The sequence below is a fragment of the Azolla caroliniana genome, unplaced genomic scaffold, assembly GCF_043228905.1.
Source record: "Azolla caroliniana isolate FFs.n. ecotype wild unplaced genomic scaffold, voAzoCaro1.0.p SCAF_8, whole genome shotgun sequence".
Lineage (NCBI taxonomy): Eukaryota > Viridiplantae > Streptophyta > Polypodiopsida > Salviniales > Salviniaceae > Azolla > Azolla caroliniana.
In genome coordinates this window covers 10629157-10647408 of record NW_028230443.1, presented here as the reverse complement: position 1 = coordinate 10647408, position 18252 = coordinate 10629157, and the positions used below count along the sequence as shown (strand labels likewise).

Below are 18252 nucleotides of genomic sequence, written 5' to 3'. Positions count from 1 at the left end.
TGTGTAGCCAGTACCATGTACAACTTGAAGACTGTAAAAGATTGCTTGCGGAAGCGTTAGAAAGAACAATACACAAAGAGAGAGAGAGAGAGAGAGTACGCGGGAGCGAGAGAGAGAGAGCAAAACACACTATTTTCCAAAATTATATGAATACTTTGTGCTCTGTATCTACAACGCGCTCATCAACGCTATTTATACAAGTCCGCATGGGACTGTTAGAAGTACAGTGTACTTCAATGCTCACACGAGCATCTGACACTAACTACGAGACTATAACTGCCTAGTAGTCTAACCTATACTAGGCTTCGGGTTACGGATTGGATCCGGCATACCGACTCCCCAGCTCACCGGTCCTTACTGCTTACCGGCTCAGGCTTATTTAGCCGATCCGGCTCCGGTTGAGCTTGCCGCTCAACACTCCCCCTCAAGCTCAACCTGAGGTAGGGTCGTAGTGTCAACCTCTATGGCAGCCGGTTCTTCCAGCCGACTTCTCCTAGCGTCACTTCACCTTGCTCGCGCTCCTTGTCCGGTCCGGTCCCGTTTGCCGCGACCCCTTTGGTTCTGCGCGCCTCATCCTTCGGCATGTCTGCTCAATAGGCCCATCTCAGCTCCTTCGCTGCTATGACTATGGCGCTTGCCGATCCGTCGGTTCCTCCGCGATGGCATCGACTTCTGCTGCGTCCGTGTCTCCTTGGCCTCTCGTTGATCCGACTCATCCGGATCCGTCTGTTGATCCGAATCAGCTGTCTCCAACTCGTTCCAGCTCTTGTCCGAATCGGTATCCTCCGATTTGATTTTCGGCTTCAGGCCTCTCACCACATTGGACCACGTCCGGGTCTTGGCCTTCTCCGTGCTTCCCTTGGCTTCTTCAGTTGGTTCACCAAAGTCGAATTCTTCATTCGACTCCGCATCATGGCCATTACGATCATGATGACCTCCGCATAGCATGCACTTCTCTTCCTAAGTGTACACTTCTTCTTCACAGCCGCTCACTCCGACCTGTTCGAATGTGCCGACTTCCTTCGTCGAGTCGGCTTCCTTTTTCTTCTTGTCTCCACCTCTACCGGTTCTTCTCTTACCTACGGGTTCAATAGTTTTTTTGCCTTTGCCCATTTCGGTAGTGTCTTTGCCCTTGCGTCTCCCCCTCAAGTGCGGCACGTCGAGATGCTGAACACCAAGTATTTCGGTAAAGTGCTACAACTTGTCCGACCCAAGCAGCTTGGTGAAGATGTCGGCAACTTGCCGATCCGTGTGAACATACCGTAGTTCAACTTCACCGCTCAGGACCCACTCACGCACGAAGTGATAATGCACTTCTATGTGCTTTGTGCGAGCATGGAACACAGGGTTCTTGGCGAGCTGCATGCTGCTGCGGTTATCGCAGTAGATCAGGATCGGGGTCCGTACCTCGATCCGCAGGTCTTGCAGTAGTCGCCGAAGCCAAATGGCTTCGCAGGTGGCAACGGTCGCGCCCCGGTATTCAGCCTCAGTGCTGGATAGAGCCACTGTTGGCTGCTTTTTGCTGCTCCACGCAACAACTGCGCTCCCAAGAGAAAACATAAAGCCGGAAGTTGAGCGACGATCCGTTGCATCGCCAGCTCAGTCGGCATCCGTGTAGCCAACAAGCTCTTCGGTTATACCTTGCCGATATAAGAGCCCCCGGTCCTTAGTGCCGCTTACATACCTCAGTATTTGTTGCACGCATTGAAGGTGCTCCACGGTCTGCTTCTGTATGAATTGGCTTACCACTCCGACCGGATAGCTAATGTCGGGTCGGGTGATGGTCAAGTAGATCAGGCTTCCGACTATTTGTCGGAACCTTTTCTCATCGCAGGCTGGTCCGAAGTTGGGACGGATCTTCTGATTCCGGTCCAGGGGTGTGGAGACAGGTCGACATTCCGTCATGCCGAACTTGTATAGTATATTCAACACATAATGGCGTTGAGAAAGCAATATGCCATCGGGGGTGCGGATCACCTCGATCCCCAAAAAATAATGAAGGTCCCCCAAGTCCTTCATATCGAATGCGTCCGACAACTGGGACTTGACACGGTTGATTTCCGGAAGACCTGGGCCAGTGATGACTAAATCATCAACATAGAGTAAGATACATACTGGACCGTTTGAGCCTTGACGGATGAACAGGGAAGAGTCGGACTTAGAGGCACCAAACCCCATCTTTCGCAACCGGTGCGTGATCTTAGCATTCCAAGCATGGGGGGCTTGCTTCAAGCCGTACAACGACTTCCTCAGCCGGCATACCGCTGACTTGTTCACCTCCGACTGAAATCTGGGGGGCTAAGTCATACAGACTTCTTCTTCAAGATCTCCTTGAAGAAAGGCATTCTTCACATCCATTTGATGAAGATGCCACCCCCTTGCCGTAGCAACCGCCAGTACCACACGAACCGTCGTCATCTTCGCTACAGGAGCGAAGGTCTCGTCATAGTCGATTCCGTGGGTCTGCGCATATCCCTTCGCCACTAACCGGGCCTTGTACCAGTTAACTGTACCGTCGGCATTGTACTTTACCTTGTACACCCACTTGCATCCGATCGGTTTACAGTGACGGGGAGGGTCAACCAGGTCCCAAGTTCCGTTGGCATCGAGTGCCCGCATTTCTTCCTCCATAGCGCCACGCCAATTTGTGTCCTTTGTCGCTTCTGCGTAGCTCTCCGGCTCACGCACTTCCGCAACCTTGGTCATGTACGCATAATGATGCGCCATGTACTCGTTATACCTGTACCGTTTAACGGGATCTTTCTGGCGGGTGGATCGGCGTAACTCACCGTTACCTAGTATGAGACCCTTCTTGGCCGGTTCGGTCTTCGTTCCCGAAGATCTGCCTATGTCCTTGCCGAAGTCAGATACACACCGATCCGACTCACCATTGCCGGTCTCGAATTCCGGCATCTTCTGCTTCCCTTTCTCTTTGCGTGTGAACCGTCTCCTCGGTTCCTTGCGCGGGGAGAGCACGACAGAATCTCCACTACTCGCCGTCTCATCATCCGACTGGTTGGACTGATCCAGTCTCTCATTCGGTCCGCTTAACCGGAATGATTCCGAACTCTCATCTTGAGTCTCGGCTTCATCTTTCTCTACCTGGGCCGGTTCAGGCTCACTAGCCCCATCCTCCGACATCGGATCGGGATCGGAAGTCGGAGTTGGTAAGGAATACCACGATGCCGATTCATCAAACTCGACATCTCAGCTGACTCGGACCTTCTTCGTTCGGGGGTTATAACACTTATACCCCTTTTGCTCTTGAGCATAGCCGACTAGGATGCATTTTTCCGATTTTGCATCCAGCTTTCTCCGCTTCTCATCCGGCACATGTACATAGGCTATGTTGCCAAATATCCGGAGGTGTCTCAAATTCGGCTTGCGCCCAAAATACAGCTCGTGAGCTGACACCTTGTCCCCGATCCGGTTCTGGATGTAAACGGCCGTTTGGACTGCCTCCACCCAGTAGAACTTGGGCATGCTCTTTTCCTCCAGCATTGCCCTAGCCGCATCAATCAGCGACCGATTCTTCCTTTCGGCCACACCGTTCTATTGCGGTGTGTATCTGCAGCTAAATTCTCGTCGAATTCCTTTTTGTTGCAAATAGCTGTTGAATTGGCCGGAAAAGTACTCTTTTCCGCCATCCGACCGTAGGCATTTGATCTTCCTCTCCGATTCCCGTTCCACCATCTTCTGGAGGTTCCGAAAACACTCGAAGACTTCGCTCTTCCGCTCAATGAGGTAGATCCACGTATGCCGCGTGTAGTCGTCGATGAAGGAGACAAAATATCGACTCCCGCCAATGCTAACATTTTGTGCCAGTCCCCACACATTCGAATGGATAAGATCGAGCTTGTTATGGCTTCAATTTCTTTCGGTGGGGAATGGAAGCCGATGTTTCTTCCCGAGTTGACAGGCTTCACAAATCTGGGCTCTCCGGCCGCTAAACTTCGGCAAACCAAAAACGACTTGTTCCGTTTGCAGGTCTTGAAGCCTCCGGTAGTTGATGTGGTCGATCCGCTTGTGCCACAGGTCGATATCCGACTCGACCTTTTGTCCTTTGGCGAACAGTGCGGTGCCGACATCATTGGTGTTGAGGATAAACATCCTCCCATCTCTGCGCCCTTGCGCAATAACTTCGCCCTTATCCTCAATGAAGCACCCGAGGTGCGTAAACCGCACCTGCATCCCCTGGTCGACGATCTGTCCGACCGACACCAGGTTCTTCGTGATCGTCGGAACATGTAATACATTCATCAGCTTCCCCCTTTGTCCGACGTGGCTCAAAGGGACTTCTCCGATGTGCACGATCGGGTGGGGAGTGTCGTCTCCGGTTTCGACAACTCTCGGTTGATCCGGCTTCTCCAAAAAGGAGAACCACTCCCCGTGGCTCGTCATGTGGTTCGATGCGCCGGAGTCAACGTACCACACTTCCTCTGATTTGGAAGTGGTCTTCTTCATTGAGTTTGCCTTGTGCTTCATCACCAAGGCTGGCCCCTTACCGTTCTTGGATCCTCCCGATCCGTTTGCGTAGTGCGAGCTTTGTCGGCCTTCCTTACCGGTCTTGCCGGATCCGGATTTGTCTGAATCGGCACGCTTTCTCCAGCACTCGCTTTCCCTGTGCCCTTTTTGCCATAGTACCAGCATTCCGTAGCGGATTTGTCTTGCCGGCCTCCGGCACCACCTTGACTCCCTCTGCTTGTGGAAGTCCTAGAACTATTGTTGGCACACTCACTTTGCCTTCGTTCATGCTCTTGCCGGCCACCTCCATTGCGTGCCGACCTGCCTCGTCCACCACGCCCGCGGGACCGATCCGCTCCCGTGTACAGCATCCAGCTATATGGGGGATGCACTGGTAGATGCACCGGCGTGGTTCTCCTCTACAAGGAGCATCGATTGTAAGTCGAAAAATGAGGGCGTATTCTCCCTTGTACAAACCGCAGTCCGGAAAGCTCCGAACTTGGACGCGAGGCCTCCAAGACAGACCTACACCATCTTGTCTTCCTCTACGGTAACGTTAATAGAGGCAAGCGAGTCACAGATCCCTTTGATCCGGGCTGTGTAATCTGCTCAACTCCTGTCTGAGTTGCAGCTTCCGGGCAGTGGTGCTTGCAGCGAAAACCTTTTTCAAGTTTCCCCAAGCATCCTTCGGTGTCTTGGCGTCACGGATATGGTTGAGCAGTTGGTCACCGACATTGGACGCGAAGCAGTACATCACCCTGCTTGCCACTTGTTCCCACACTGGGAAGTCCTTGTGTGTCGTCTCCGGTGCTGAGTCGTTCACTCCGTCAACATAACTCTAGTAGCCATGCCCAAGCAAGTACTGGTGCATCTTGTATGACCAAGATGCGTAGTTGGTTCTGTCGAGCTTCTCCATCGGGAGCGGCGTAGTCATACCTCTGTCCATTTCTCCTTTTGTGTCTGCTTTCCGATCTGTTAGGGTTTCCTTCACAAGCGTAGATGTCTGCAGCAGAGGTTCTCAACCCACGCGCTCTGATACCATGTAAAAGATTGCTTGTGGAAGCGTTAGAAAGAACAATACACAAAGCGAGAGAGAGAGAGAGAGTACGCGGGAGCGACAGAGAGAGAGCAAAACACACTATTTTCCAAAATTATATGAATACTCTGTGCTCTGTATCTACAACGTGCTCATCAGCGATATTTATACAAGTCTGCACGGGACTGTTAGAAGTACGGTGTATGTACTTTCAATGCTCACACGAGCATCTGACACTAACTACGAGACTATAACTGCCTAGTAGTCTAACCTATACTAGGCTTCCAGTTACGGATTGGATCCGGCATACCGGCTCCCCAGCTCACCGTTCCTTACTGCTTACCGGCTCAAGCTTATTCAGCCGATCCGGCTCCGGTTGAGCTTGCCGCTCAACAAAGACATAGTGGTAGTAGTATGGGACGTCATTCAAGGCTCAAACCCGTCTCAATCCTTCTCTTACAAGGAATCGGATGGATTGGCACCCTTCTTTCTCTTTATTATCTTATCTTTTTCCTTAATTTATGCTTACATTAGAATAAATCTCTAACAATCTCGATAAACTACAAGACCCTACGTTGAACTCAACTTAAATGCAAACCAATGGGCTAAGATTCAAAGTAGATCTTGATAAACTACAAGCACATATGCTTTGAAATAATAATAATAAATTGACCACTTATCTACAGTTAACACTAATTATAAAAAATTGTAACCACTTGCCCACATTCACCACTCCAAAGTTGTTCTTCATTTTCCTAGATATAGCATTTTACCATTTTTGTGATCTATAAAACATAAATGTTTCCATTAAAAATCCCTCCAAAAGAGAAATTTAATCATAGTGCATATATTCTCAAAGTAACTTATATAGTTCATCCTCAAGCAAACACATGATTACACATAGTGGATTTGAGGGATACCATATTCGATGTTTGCTTCTTATTGGACTCTCTATTAGAGACCAATTCATACCACATGCTGACAAAAGACAATGCCCTTCACAATGTCATGGGGTTATAATCTATTTCCTATCATGATATAACAAAACTTGTATAAATTATTTATTTGCTATAACAAGACCTATTCAATTGGTAATTTGTTAATATATTTGGGGCAATCATTGTGAACTTTGGGTGGCCATCACAAGAACACTTGAGAGCAGTTTCACTCTATTGTCAGCAAAACCCTTATATTTATTAAGCATAAAGCATCTAATAATATATTTAAATTGTTGTGATACTATGAAGTACCTTGATGTTTGTTATAAGTCACGCCCTATATGTATATATGTGGTGTGGATGAATCTTAACCACTACCACAAAAAAGCTAAAACTGTGCAATTCTGGTGGGAAATATATTACAGCAAGCATTGATTACTAAATTTTTAATTTTTAACAGCCTTTGTGATCAGATGTTTGAAAATAAAATAGGGGTAAAAAATTTACATGTTTTCAAGGGAATGCTTAAATACAAGCAGCTTTCATCTTGACTTTAGACCTCGACCTTCATTAATCCCCTTCTACATACACATGTTTGTAGAATAATTCTTGGTTTATCCCAGTATGCTCCCTTCGACAATCACAAAACAGCATAATGATGCTATGCTAACTTCTCCAAATAGGACAAAAATGTTCCGAAGTTACGCTAGTACTTTATGGAATTATAAGAGCATGATTATTGTTACATTTAAGACTCAAAATCAAGAGGTATCCATAGTGTTGTGCCATGACCACGTCCAGAATCAGGGAGACAGGTGAAGATCTCACTGAAGAAAAAGTTGTGAAGTCCACATGATCAAATTGGAATTATTTTAGAACCTTCTAACATATATGAGTTATCAGGGTACTGAAGATCAAGTTGAAGGGCAACAAAATATAAAATTGGAATATCTTCAAATTACAAGATTCTAATCTCTATCAGAAATGGCATAAAATGTTTTTAAAAAAAGTATTTATTTCCAAATAAACGTATCCCATTCAAATGCTATAGAAATGCAGTATCTGACATTTGATTGAGCTTCAATCGTATATGGTCTTTCCATAATAGTGTCTGTAAAAACACATCCTGACACATAAGAGTTAAAGGCCAAACGAAATTTGGCATTTAAATCTTGAATTTGATAACGATCACTACAAAATACCAACCATTTAATGAAGGAACTACAATAGACTAACTTGAGTTACTTCCACTGGATTATCTCCATGAGTTACTTCCACTGGTGATCTCAACAAAGTCCTTCAGAGCTTGCTACTGCACAACGCCATAATCAAGTGTGAAATACAATCACAAGCTTTAAGCTTAGAAAAAGCATACATGCAAAAATATAATGCTAATATAATCAAACATAATTAAGAACCTAGCTGCAAGGGAAAATTAGAAATAATCACAAAAGATGGTCATGTCAATTTGGTATGCATCAAATGTAATAGATCCTAATAGAATCTTATTCTAAATCATTTTCGTGTTGCTAAGCCAAGCCCAATTGGATGTCATTGGAGGCGCTGTCACTAGCCTCCAGCCTTTATACATATCAATAATACAATAACTTTGAAAAGCGTATATAGCTGCAGGCTTAAAAGGGATCTACATGCACCAGCAGTCCTTCATTCAGATATACAATAGCGTGCAAAGGCATAAATAGCTGCAAGCATAGGAGGTATCTACATGCAGCAGCAATCCCTATCATGAGAGTTATAAGGAGGCTTCATAAAAATGAGAATTAGATGTTGTAATTTGAAAGGTGGCATTACCTCTTTATCTTCTTCAACTTTGATTTGATCATCACCTATATCCACTAGGAGCAAAAAGTAAAAAAAATATATCTGTATTATCAAGTAATACATTTACCATTCTATAACCAACCTCATTACCTTGCAAATCCGATGTCCAAAGTGTGAGATTGTCTCTCAAAAGTTGCATTATCAAAGTACTGTCTTTATAAAACTCCTCATTGAGGGTATCAAGTTCAGCAATTGCTTCCTCAAATGCTTGTTTCGCAAGTTGGCAAGCCCTGATACATACCCAACCAGTCTCATATGATGGAAGGGACAAAACAATATGTGCCCAACCTTGGTTGTTTAGAAGGAAAAAAGCTTACTGTTCAGGTGAGTTCACAATCTCATAATAAAACACTGAAAAATTCAGTGCTAAGCCAAGCCGAATTGGATGTGTTGGAGACAAGTCAGTAGCCGCTACATTAGAGGCTGCCTGCCAATGTCAATCTTCAAAGATTAGGAGATCACTGAAGATAGACCCCCTAAATCCTATATGTTCAGATTAGGAAACCAGTGGAAGTATTAATAGGGGAAATGTGGCACTCTAATAATATTGACACCTGCAAACATGCTTTTATCATAAATGATAGCATCAAGATCAGGGCAAGAATTTGAAGTTTAGGAAATTAGAAGCATTGATCCCCATGGTTAGTTCAATTTAGCTCATAAAGTTCTTAAGAAAATGGGTCTGGGTACATAAATGCTAGAAAATATGCAATGCTGAAGATAAAGAGATCAATTACATGATATCTGGCTATAGAAGCTTAGGAAAACATTTCCCTCGTTAATACCTAAAGTTCAATATGCATGACCTTAGTTTGTGCATAGTTAACTTCACTACTAGCATTGAGCATTGAAACAAAAATGAGCGTTTACCTGGTAGGATGCCAATGATTGATCTGCAGCATGCTTTCTTTCCTCTCCTGCTTTAAATTCAGCCAGATACCGAAAATAATCACCCTTCCTGAAAACTCATGACCATAAGAGAAATACCGCATAATTAGGTATATAGAGTGTATTCAATGTGGTCAAGAGAGAAGAGTACAATTATAACTAGGCATAGGTTGCACTCAATATAGGCAAACTTGAACAAACAAACATACCGAGGCATAGAATTCACACAATATGAACATGGAAGAAATGTACAAACGTACCCAGGCATAGAATGCACTCAATATGGACGAGGAAGAATTTTACAAACATACCCAGAAATAGAATGCACTAAATGTGGACAAGCAAGAGGCATACAAACCCAGACATAGAACGTACTCAATGTGGACTAAAATGAACATAGAAAAATATATTTAAGTAGATAAAAGAATGCACTCAATGTGGAGAAAAGAGAGTACAAACATTTTCAACATAACTACGCATAGGATATGACAAAAAAGGGCCTGAGCACACAAGAGTATATACACTATACAGAATGCAACAAAAGGAAACATTATCATAATCTAGAAATAAGATGTAACCAATGTCAGCAAAGAAACAAGAGACATACATCTTATGGTAGAAGACAGCAAACTCTCCAGAGCTCGAAGATGGGAGGAGATGACCATCGATGACAGTGAGAACATCGTTGCAAATGTTTGTCAGTTCTGCTTCTACTTTCTTTCTGTAATCCTGGATACGTTGCACATTCTGTTCATTTCCTTTGCTCTCTTCCTTTTGCTCAATGGATGACAAGATACGCCACGACGCTCGGCGTGCACCAATCACGTTTTTGTATCCGACAGAGAGCAAATTCCTCTCTTCAACGCTGAGCTCAACATTAAGATTGGCAATATTCTTCATGGCCTCAACCATCTCTGTTTCCTCCAAAGATCGAAAAATACAATTAGGGTTAGAGACAGAGAAAACTAAGCAATACATCCTTGGACACAAATATTAGGATATGGAGTGAGAGAGAGAGAGAGAGAGAGAGAGAGAACTCTTACCTTCATAGCGCTCAGCCTGCTCAGCAACCTTGGCTACATAAACCTGCAGTTCTCTCTCCTTCTCAGATGTCATGGCGTGGCGGTCTGTCTCTGTCCGCCTACTTGTCTGTCTATCTATCTAAAAGGTACATACATAATGCTTTGCTTCCTTCTCTGTCTGCGTCGTTGGTGTGACTGATGTGTGTATGTATGTAATAAATGTTTGTATGTATGTATGTATGTATTTGCTCGTCACTATTTGCTACTAAATCATAAAAGAGTGTACTATCCTAGTGAGAGAATCGCAATCGCTGACGATGCAAGAGGGATCTTGATGACCGGACTCCGATCCGGCTCTGGTTTGTTCAGCCGATCCGGATCCGGTTGAGCTTGTCCGCTCAACACTTCCCCTCAAGGTCAACTTGAGGTCGGATCACGGTGTTAGTGTTTGTGTCTGTCATCCTCTCGCTTGGCTCGCACTCCTCGTCCGATCTGGTCCTACTTTCCTCGACCCGTCAAGTTCCGCGGTCCTCGACCTTCTCGGTCGACTTGTCTGCTCATTAGGCCCTTCACAACTCCTTCATTGTTGCGACTTCGACATTCCTCAACTTGTCGGTTCCTCCGTATCGGTGTCGATTTCCACTGCCTCCTCGTCCTTTGGCCTTGAGTTCATCCGGCTCATCCGAATCAACCACCTCTTCCAAATCAGGTCCATCCAATTCGCTCCAGCTCTTGTCCGAATTGGTTGTCTCCAATTCGTCATCAATCTTCAGGCCCTTTACCACACAAGACCATGTCTGGGTCTTGGCCTTCTTCTTCCGGTCAACTATGCTGCCGTCGTTGCTTGTTCTGACTTTATCACATGTGCTGACTTCTTTAGTCAACTCAACTTCCTTTTTCTTCTTGTCTCCCCCTGTTTCAGTTGGCTCCGACTTGGGCTCTCCATTTCGGTGGTTCCCCCTACGTCCGGTCTCGGCTTTCTCGGTCGTTCTGTGCACTCTGACTTCTTTAGTCAGGCCGAAGTTGAAATCGATTTCCGACTCAGCTTTTTGATTGTCTTTCTCATTCCACACCCTCAAGTTCGGCATATCGAGGTACTGCACACCCAATGCACCGGAAAATTGCCGCAACTTGTCTAAGCCGAGGGGTTTGGTGAAGATATCGGCCACATGCCGATCCGTCGGAACATGTAGCAATTCCACTTCACCAGAGAGAACGTGCTCTCAGACAAAATGATATTGCACCTCGATGTGCTTAGTCCAGGTGTGAAAGATGGGGTTCTTAGCCAACTGGATGTTGCTGAGACTATCGCAATAGATCACCATCGGATCGGATACCTCCACATATAGATCCTTTCGAAGCCACTTGAGCAAGATTGCTTCGCATGTCGCAACAGCCGCTCCTCGGTACTCAGCCCCGGTGCTCAACAGTGCTACTGTCGGTTGCTTCTTACTGCTCCAGGCAACCGCGACACTCCCAAGTGAAAACGCATATCCGAATGTAGACCTACGGTCGTCGGCATTTCCGGCCCAATCAGCATCAGTGTAGCCAACAAGTTGTACGGCAACACCGGTCCGATACAGCAACCCCCTTTCCTTAGTGCCACTAACATACCCGAGTATTCGGTGCATGCACTAAAGGTGCTCCACAGTCAGATGTGCCATGAATTGACTAATCAGTTCAACCGGATAGCTGAGGTTCGGTCGGGTGATGCTCAGATATATAAGACTTCTAACTATTTGTCAGAACCTTTTCGAGTTGCATGTCGTTTCGGAGTTGGGGCGAAGCTTCACATTCCGATCCAGAGGAGTCGAGATGGATTTGCATTCCGTTATACCAAATTTGAAGAGCATACTCAACACATATTGGCGTTGACTGATCAATATGCCTTCTAGGGTGCGGATCACTTTGATCCTGAGGAAGTAATGAAGGTTCCCAAGATCCTTCATCTCAAATGATGTCGCGAGTTCGAACTTGATGCGGTCGATTTCGTCCAAGTCGGCGCCGGCGATGATTAAATCATCAACACAAAATAAAATACTAACCGGTACATTCCGACCTTACAGGATGAAGAGAGAAGAGTATGATTTCGACGGAGCACACCCCATCTGACGTAGTCTCTGTGTGATCTTCGCATTCTAGGTGTGCGGGGCTTGCTTGAATCCGTAGAGGGACTTCTTCAATCAACATACGACCGATGTGTTGACTCCGAACCATATACACCTGTTCCTCAAGATCACCTTGCAAGAATCCGTTTTTCACATCCATCTGATGTAGATGTCACCCCTTCACCGTTGCCACCGCAAGCAAGACACAAATGGTCGTCATCTTCACGAACGACGCGAACGTCTCATCGTAGTCGATGTCATGTTGTTGCGCGTAGCCTTTGGCCACTAATCAGACCTTGTACCCATTGACAGAGCCGTCGGTGTTGTATTTAACCTTGTATACCCATCAGCTTCACTCCTTTCGGTACGTCCACTAAATCCCACGTCTCATTTTACGTGAGTGTGTGCATCTCTTCCTCCATGGCCTTCTACCAGTTCAAATCCTTTGCCGCTTCAATGTAGCTCTCTGGCTCATGCACGGTTGCCACCTTTGCCATGTACACATAATGATACGCCATATACTCATTGTGCATGTACCTCTTCACGAGGTTTTTCTAGCAGGTGGATCGGCGTAATTCCAGATTCGTCGAGTTCGTGGCCTTCTCAGCTAACTACGACCTCTTCCTCAAAGGTTCCTTTTTGGTTTTGTTGGAGTCGGATTCGCTCTGATCCGACTCGGCTTGGCTTGTGTCTTACTCTAGTTACTCTGACATCTTCTTCTTCCCCTTCTCTTTGCGTGTAAACAATCTCCTTGGTTCATTGCATGGGGCGAGCATGGCTGAGTCTTCGCCACTCGCCGGCTCATCATCCGGTTGACCACTCCGGCTCAACCAGTCCGGATTTGGTCCACACATCCTGAGAGAAGTCGGACTATCCAATTGTTTGGATTCCGCAACACTTCTCTCTGTTCCGGATTCCACCGGATCATCTACAACAATCGGCTCAGGTTTGGGTGGAGAGAAGTACCAAGATGTCGATTCATCAAAACCCACATCTCGGCTAACTCAGACCGCTTTTGATCGGGGGGTTATAACACTTACAACCCTTCTGTTCATCCGAGTAGCCGACAAGAATGCACTTTTCAGCTTTCACATCTAACTTCCTCCATTTTTCCTTCTGTACATGCACATATGTAATGCTACCGAACACCCGAAGGTGTGCCAAGTTTGGCTTCCACCCAAAATACAGTTCGTGTAGCGACACCTTTGCCCTTGAGGCCGATATCCGATTCTGAATGTAGACGGTTGTCCGAATTGTTTTGGCCCAATAAATTTTGGGTATGCTTTTGTCTTCAAGCATCGCCCTTGCTACTTCTACTAGCGTCCTGTTCCAACGCTCGGCCACACCGTTCTGCTCCGGCGTGTATCTACAAGAGAATTCCCGTCGGATTCCCTTTGTCTGCAGATAGCTCATGAACTGGCCAGAAAAGTTCTCTTTTCCGCCATCCGATCTCAAACACTTGATCTTTCTTCTGGTCTCATGTTCGACAAGGTTCTTCAAATTCTAGTAACACGAGAAGACTTCGTTTTTCTTCTCGATTAGATAGATCCAAGTGTGTCAGGTGAAATCATCGATGAAGGAGACAAAATCCCGACCCCCACCGATGCTCACATTTTGTGCCGGTCCCCAAACATCCAAATGGATTAGATCAAGCCGATTCTGGCTCTGATTCTTCTTGTTGGGGAAGGGAAGCCTATGTTGCTTCCCGAGTTGGCAAGTTTCACATATTTGGCCTTTCCGGCCACTAAACTTGGGCAATCCGGCATCCACGTGTTTCGACTACATCTCTTGAAGCTTCCAAAAATTGATGTGGCCGATCCGCTTGTGCCACAAGTCTATGTCCGACTCAACCTTCTGTCCTTTCGCAAACATAAGGGTGCCCACATCATTCATTTCGAGGATAAACATCCTCCCGTCTCAATGCCCTTGCACGATGACTTTGCCCTCTTCTTCGATGAAGCACCCGAGGTGCATGAACCGAACCTGCATCCCTTGATCGACAATCTGTCCAACTGACACAAGATTCTTGGTGATTGTCGGGATGTGTAGGACGTTCATCAATGTCCCCTTTTGTCCGACATGACTCAAGGGAACTTCTCTGACATGCACGATAGGGTGATGAGTGTTGTCTCTGGTCTCAACAACTCCCAGTTGCTCCGGCTTCTCTAGAAACGAGAACCACTCTTTGTGACTCATCATGTGATTAGAGGCTCCAGAGTCAACGTACCACACTTCCTCTCATCCGGAAGTGGTCTTCTTCATCGAGTTCGCCCGCTCCATTTTCGGAACCGGATTTTTCCGATTCCTCAGCGTAGTGCGAGCTTTATCGGCTTCCTTGACCGGCCTTGTTGGAACTGGATTTGTCCGAATCAGCACGCTTTTTCCAACACTCACGCTCTCTATGGCCCTTCCGACCACAATACCAACTATCTGTCGCGGTCTTCTCTGGACGGTTTCCAGCGCCGCTTTGACTCCCCCTGCATCCGAAGAGTCCAGAATTGTTGTTGGCACCATCCTTGTGCCTTCGATTTTGTTCTTGTCGGCCATCCACTGCATGCCAATCCCCCTCGTCCGCCATGACCACGAGGCCGATCCGCCTCCGTGTACAACATCCTATTGTTGGTGTGTGTGCTTGTTGACGCACCCGTGTGGTTCTCCTCTACTAGGAGCATCGGTTGTAAGTCAAAAAATGAGGGCGTTGTCATGAAGATTTTCGGCAATAGTGTGAAAATCCCATAAAACGTACAAAATCGAGTATGAATCATGTAATACAATAATTGTGAAGATAACATTTTTAATATCTAAGTACAAAATGATGGAGGTTTCGAATGCACTTTATTACACGAGAAATGGACAACTAAATGTCAAGATATGAGGGTATAAAGTTTGTGAAAAGAAAAGAGAAAATTGTGAGATATCCCACATAGGCACGACAAATACGGCTCTCATCATATATAATGTGGATCAAAAGTTATTATCTTTGTGTTTATGTGTGGAGCATAGAGAGTTCAAGGTAACTTGAACTTAGAGTGGAGGTGGCTAGCTACTCGAAAAGGGTTTTGGCCAACCAAAACCGGACCGGCGATGGAGCCGGTGATCCGACGGCATCCGGCGTCGGTATTCGACGTCGATATCCGACGGCGATATCCGACGGCAGTATCCGACGGCGATATCCGACGGCAGTATCCGGCGGCGGCACCGGTATCCGGCGACGGCATCCGGCGAACCGGCGACTAGATAAAATAAATATATAAAAATATATACATATTTAGGAGGGCAAGTATGGATTCAAACCTTGCACCTCCAAGTTAGGAGTCAAATGGCTTACCATTAAGCCATAGTATTTAGTTGAAATTATATTTCTATCATTGTACTTTTACATGTAAATTCTCATCCATGAGTGCTAAAATGAGTGACATGGTTAGCATGCACCACATGTAATACTTAAGCGCCAAATGGCAAACATGCAATTTATGCATGTCTTGTACCCTCACATGCATCATATGCATGAGAGCATCTATAAAAGAGGGAAGGGGGAGGAGAAAAACATGGTTTTTTTTTATGAAAATTAAGAGGAAGAAATTCGTTTTGAAATCAATCGTGTAATCTCATCTTCTCTCTTTCCCAATCTATCTTAAATACTTTCTCGCCAAAGCTTGTATCGACTCTAAATCCTTCTGGTCCAGAACCCCGGCGGTTCCGCCTCACGATCCGCGCGTAGTGACGGATCTTCACGACAGCGTATTCTCCCATGTACAAACTGTTGTCCGGAATGCTCCGAACTTTGACGCCAGGCCCCCAAGACAAACCTACACCATCTCATCTTCCTCGACGGTTACATTGATAGAAGCAAGTGAGTCGTCGTTGTCTTTGATCCGAGCGATATAGTCGGCCACCGACATGTCCTTCTGTCAGACATTTCTCAACTCCTATCGGGGTTGCAACTTCCAGGTCGTGGTGCTTGCAGGGAAGACCTTCTTCAGATTTCCACAAGCTTCCTTTGGCGTCTTGGCATCTTGGATATGGCTCAGCAGTTGATCGCCGACACTGGACGCAAAGTAGTACATAACTCTACTTGCTGCTTGTTCCCAAGTCAAGAAGTCCTTATTTGCCGCATCAGGTATCGTATCATTAGTTCCATCGACATAACTCCAGTAACCATGCCTGAGCAGGTACTGGTGCATCTTGTACAACCAAGATGTATAGGTGGATTTGTCGAGCTTCTCCGTCGGGAGCGAGCTAGCCATTCCTCGATCCATATTTTTCTTCTATCTGTTCTTTACCAGGTGTTAGGGTTTGTCTTCAGAAAATGCATGTCAGCTACAGAGGTTCTCAACCCTCGTGCTCTGATACCATGTAAAAGAATATGATTGCGAAAGCTAAGACAAAACCAACTCATCCGAATAGGTAAAGAATATAGACATGGGTTTAATGGAAACCTTACATGGGAGAGACAAAGAGAGCAGAATAGTAAACTCAATTTCAAAATAATAACACTCTGTAGATACAATGTGCTCTGTGAGCACTTTTATACAAGTCCTTACACAGACTAACAAAAGTATTGACATGTACTTCAATGCTCATACGAGCGACTGACATTGACTCCCAAAAATATGCCTACATACTAGGCTAGATTTGTAGGCCTGTAATGGCCTACCGATTACAATCTAATCCGGCTCTCCGATCCGGCTCTTGGGTCCGGATACCATCTGAACACCGATCCGGTTCTTCATTCCAGACTCCAATCCGGCTCTGGCTTGTTTAGCCAATCCGGACCCGGTTGAGCTTGACCGCTCAACATTTCTTCATCCAACTTCCCGTGCAAGAATGTTGTCTTGACATCCAACTGTTCAATCTCTAGATCCATGCTCACAACAATGCTCAGAACTGTTTAGATGGATGTCACCTTCACGACTAGTGCGAAAATCTCGTCGAAATCGACCCCCTTTTTCTGCTGAAACCCCTTCACCACTATGCAGGCTTTATATCTAGGTTTGTTGTCGACTTCGCCAGTTGTTACCTTATAGACACACTTATTTCTGAGTGCTCTGTACCTTTGGTAGTTCCACCAAATCGTAGGTATAATTTTTGTGCAAGGAGTCCATCTCATCTTGCATTGCACTCTGCCATTTCTCCTTGTGCTCGTCAACAACGACTTCATCATAGCACTTAGGCTCACCTTCATTAGTCAAGAGGATGTATTAACTAGCATATGTTGTCGGTGCTCTCCTTTCTCTAAGTGGGTATCTCCTTCCGCTCGTTGTCGGCTTCGGTTCGAACGTCTCTATTGACTCTTCTCTCGGCTCAAGTTCATATGTGTTGATCGGTCATTGAGGGTTAGCCGATTCTGACTCGTATTCCTCGATTGACTTCAATATGTCTGTTGACTCTGACTCATTAGTATTGGTCGGTTGCTCCAAGTCGGCCGACTCAATTCGGTTGTGCTAACTGGCCGTCTTCGAACAGCCGACTATGTCGCTTCGACTGGATTTAAGTCGGTAGTAGTGGGAGTCGACTGGGAAGTCAATTCTGACTTCTGTTGCTTCTAGTCCTCAATTGTCTTTTCTTCCAAGAAGACTATGTCCCAACTCCTCATTACCTTCTTGTTGACTAAGTCCCACAGCCTATAATCGAACTCATCCTTCTGAGTATCCCATGAATATGCATGGTTTTGACTTACTGTCGAGCTTCATCCTTTGATCCTTAGCAACATGCATATACATTAAACATCCTTGCCTGTCCACACCCTCTATGAAACATCACCTCTCAATGGCACTGAGGATACCTATTGATCAAATAAACAGTTGTATACATCGCTTCAGCCCAATAGGTTTTTTGTAGTTTAGCATGCTCCTTACTCTCTCCATTGGATTCATCCTCTCTACAAGCCCGTTCAACTCAAGGGTCTTCGGTATAGTGTATTTGATTCAAAAACCTTGGGCCTTGTAGTATTC

At 45.8% G+C, this 18252-nt stretch overlaps 1 protein-coding gene across 2 annotated transcripts; it reads right to left on the bottom strand.

The window, feature by feature from the left end:
* Positions 1 to 7433: 7433 nt before the first annotated feature.
* Positions 7434 to 10346, bottom strand: LOC147861004 (14-3-3-like protein D). 2 transcript variants are annotated; one of them, XR_015530114.1, is made up of 8 exons: positions 10212 to 10346; positions 9776 to 10082; positions 9151 to 9238; positions 8598 to 8707; positions 8371 to 8510; positions 8251 to 8285; positions 7675 to 7750; positions 7434 to 7549 (listed from the first exon to the last, which is right to left on the bottom strand). XR_015530114.1 is itself a non-coding variant. In XM_087323512.1 (7 exons), the coding sequence occupies exons 1-7, from the start codon at positions 10282 to 10284 to the stop codon at positions 7748 to 7750; spliced, it is 756 nt and encodes a 251-aa protein (XP_087179638.1). In that variant the 5' UTR covers positions 10285 to 10346; the 3' UTR covers positions 7434 to 7747. The 2 variants fall into 2 exon arrangements, 1 of the variants encoding a protein (XP_087179638.1); XM_087323512.1 differs by having other exon boundaries at positions 7434 to 7750.
* Positions 10347 to 18252: the final 7906 nt, after the last annotated feature.

Excerpts from the sequence above, each read along its gene's own strand:
- LOC147861004 (XM_087323512.1), bottom strand. The coding sequence starts at position 10,284 with ATGACATCTGAGAAGGAGAGAGAACTGCAGGTTTATGTAGCCAAGGTT. Across the intron at positions 10,083-10,211 it reads GCAGGCTGAGCGCTATGAAG|AGATGGTTGAGGCCATGAAG; the intron begins GTAAGAGTTCTC and ends TGGAGGAAACAG. Across the intron at positions 8,511-8,597 it reads ATTGTGAACTCACCTGAACA|GGCTTGCCAACTTGCGAAAC; the intron begins GTAAGCTTTTTT and ends GGTATGTATCAG.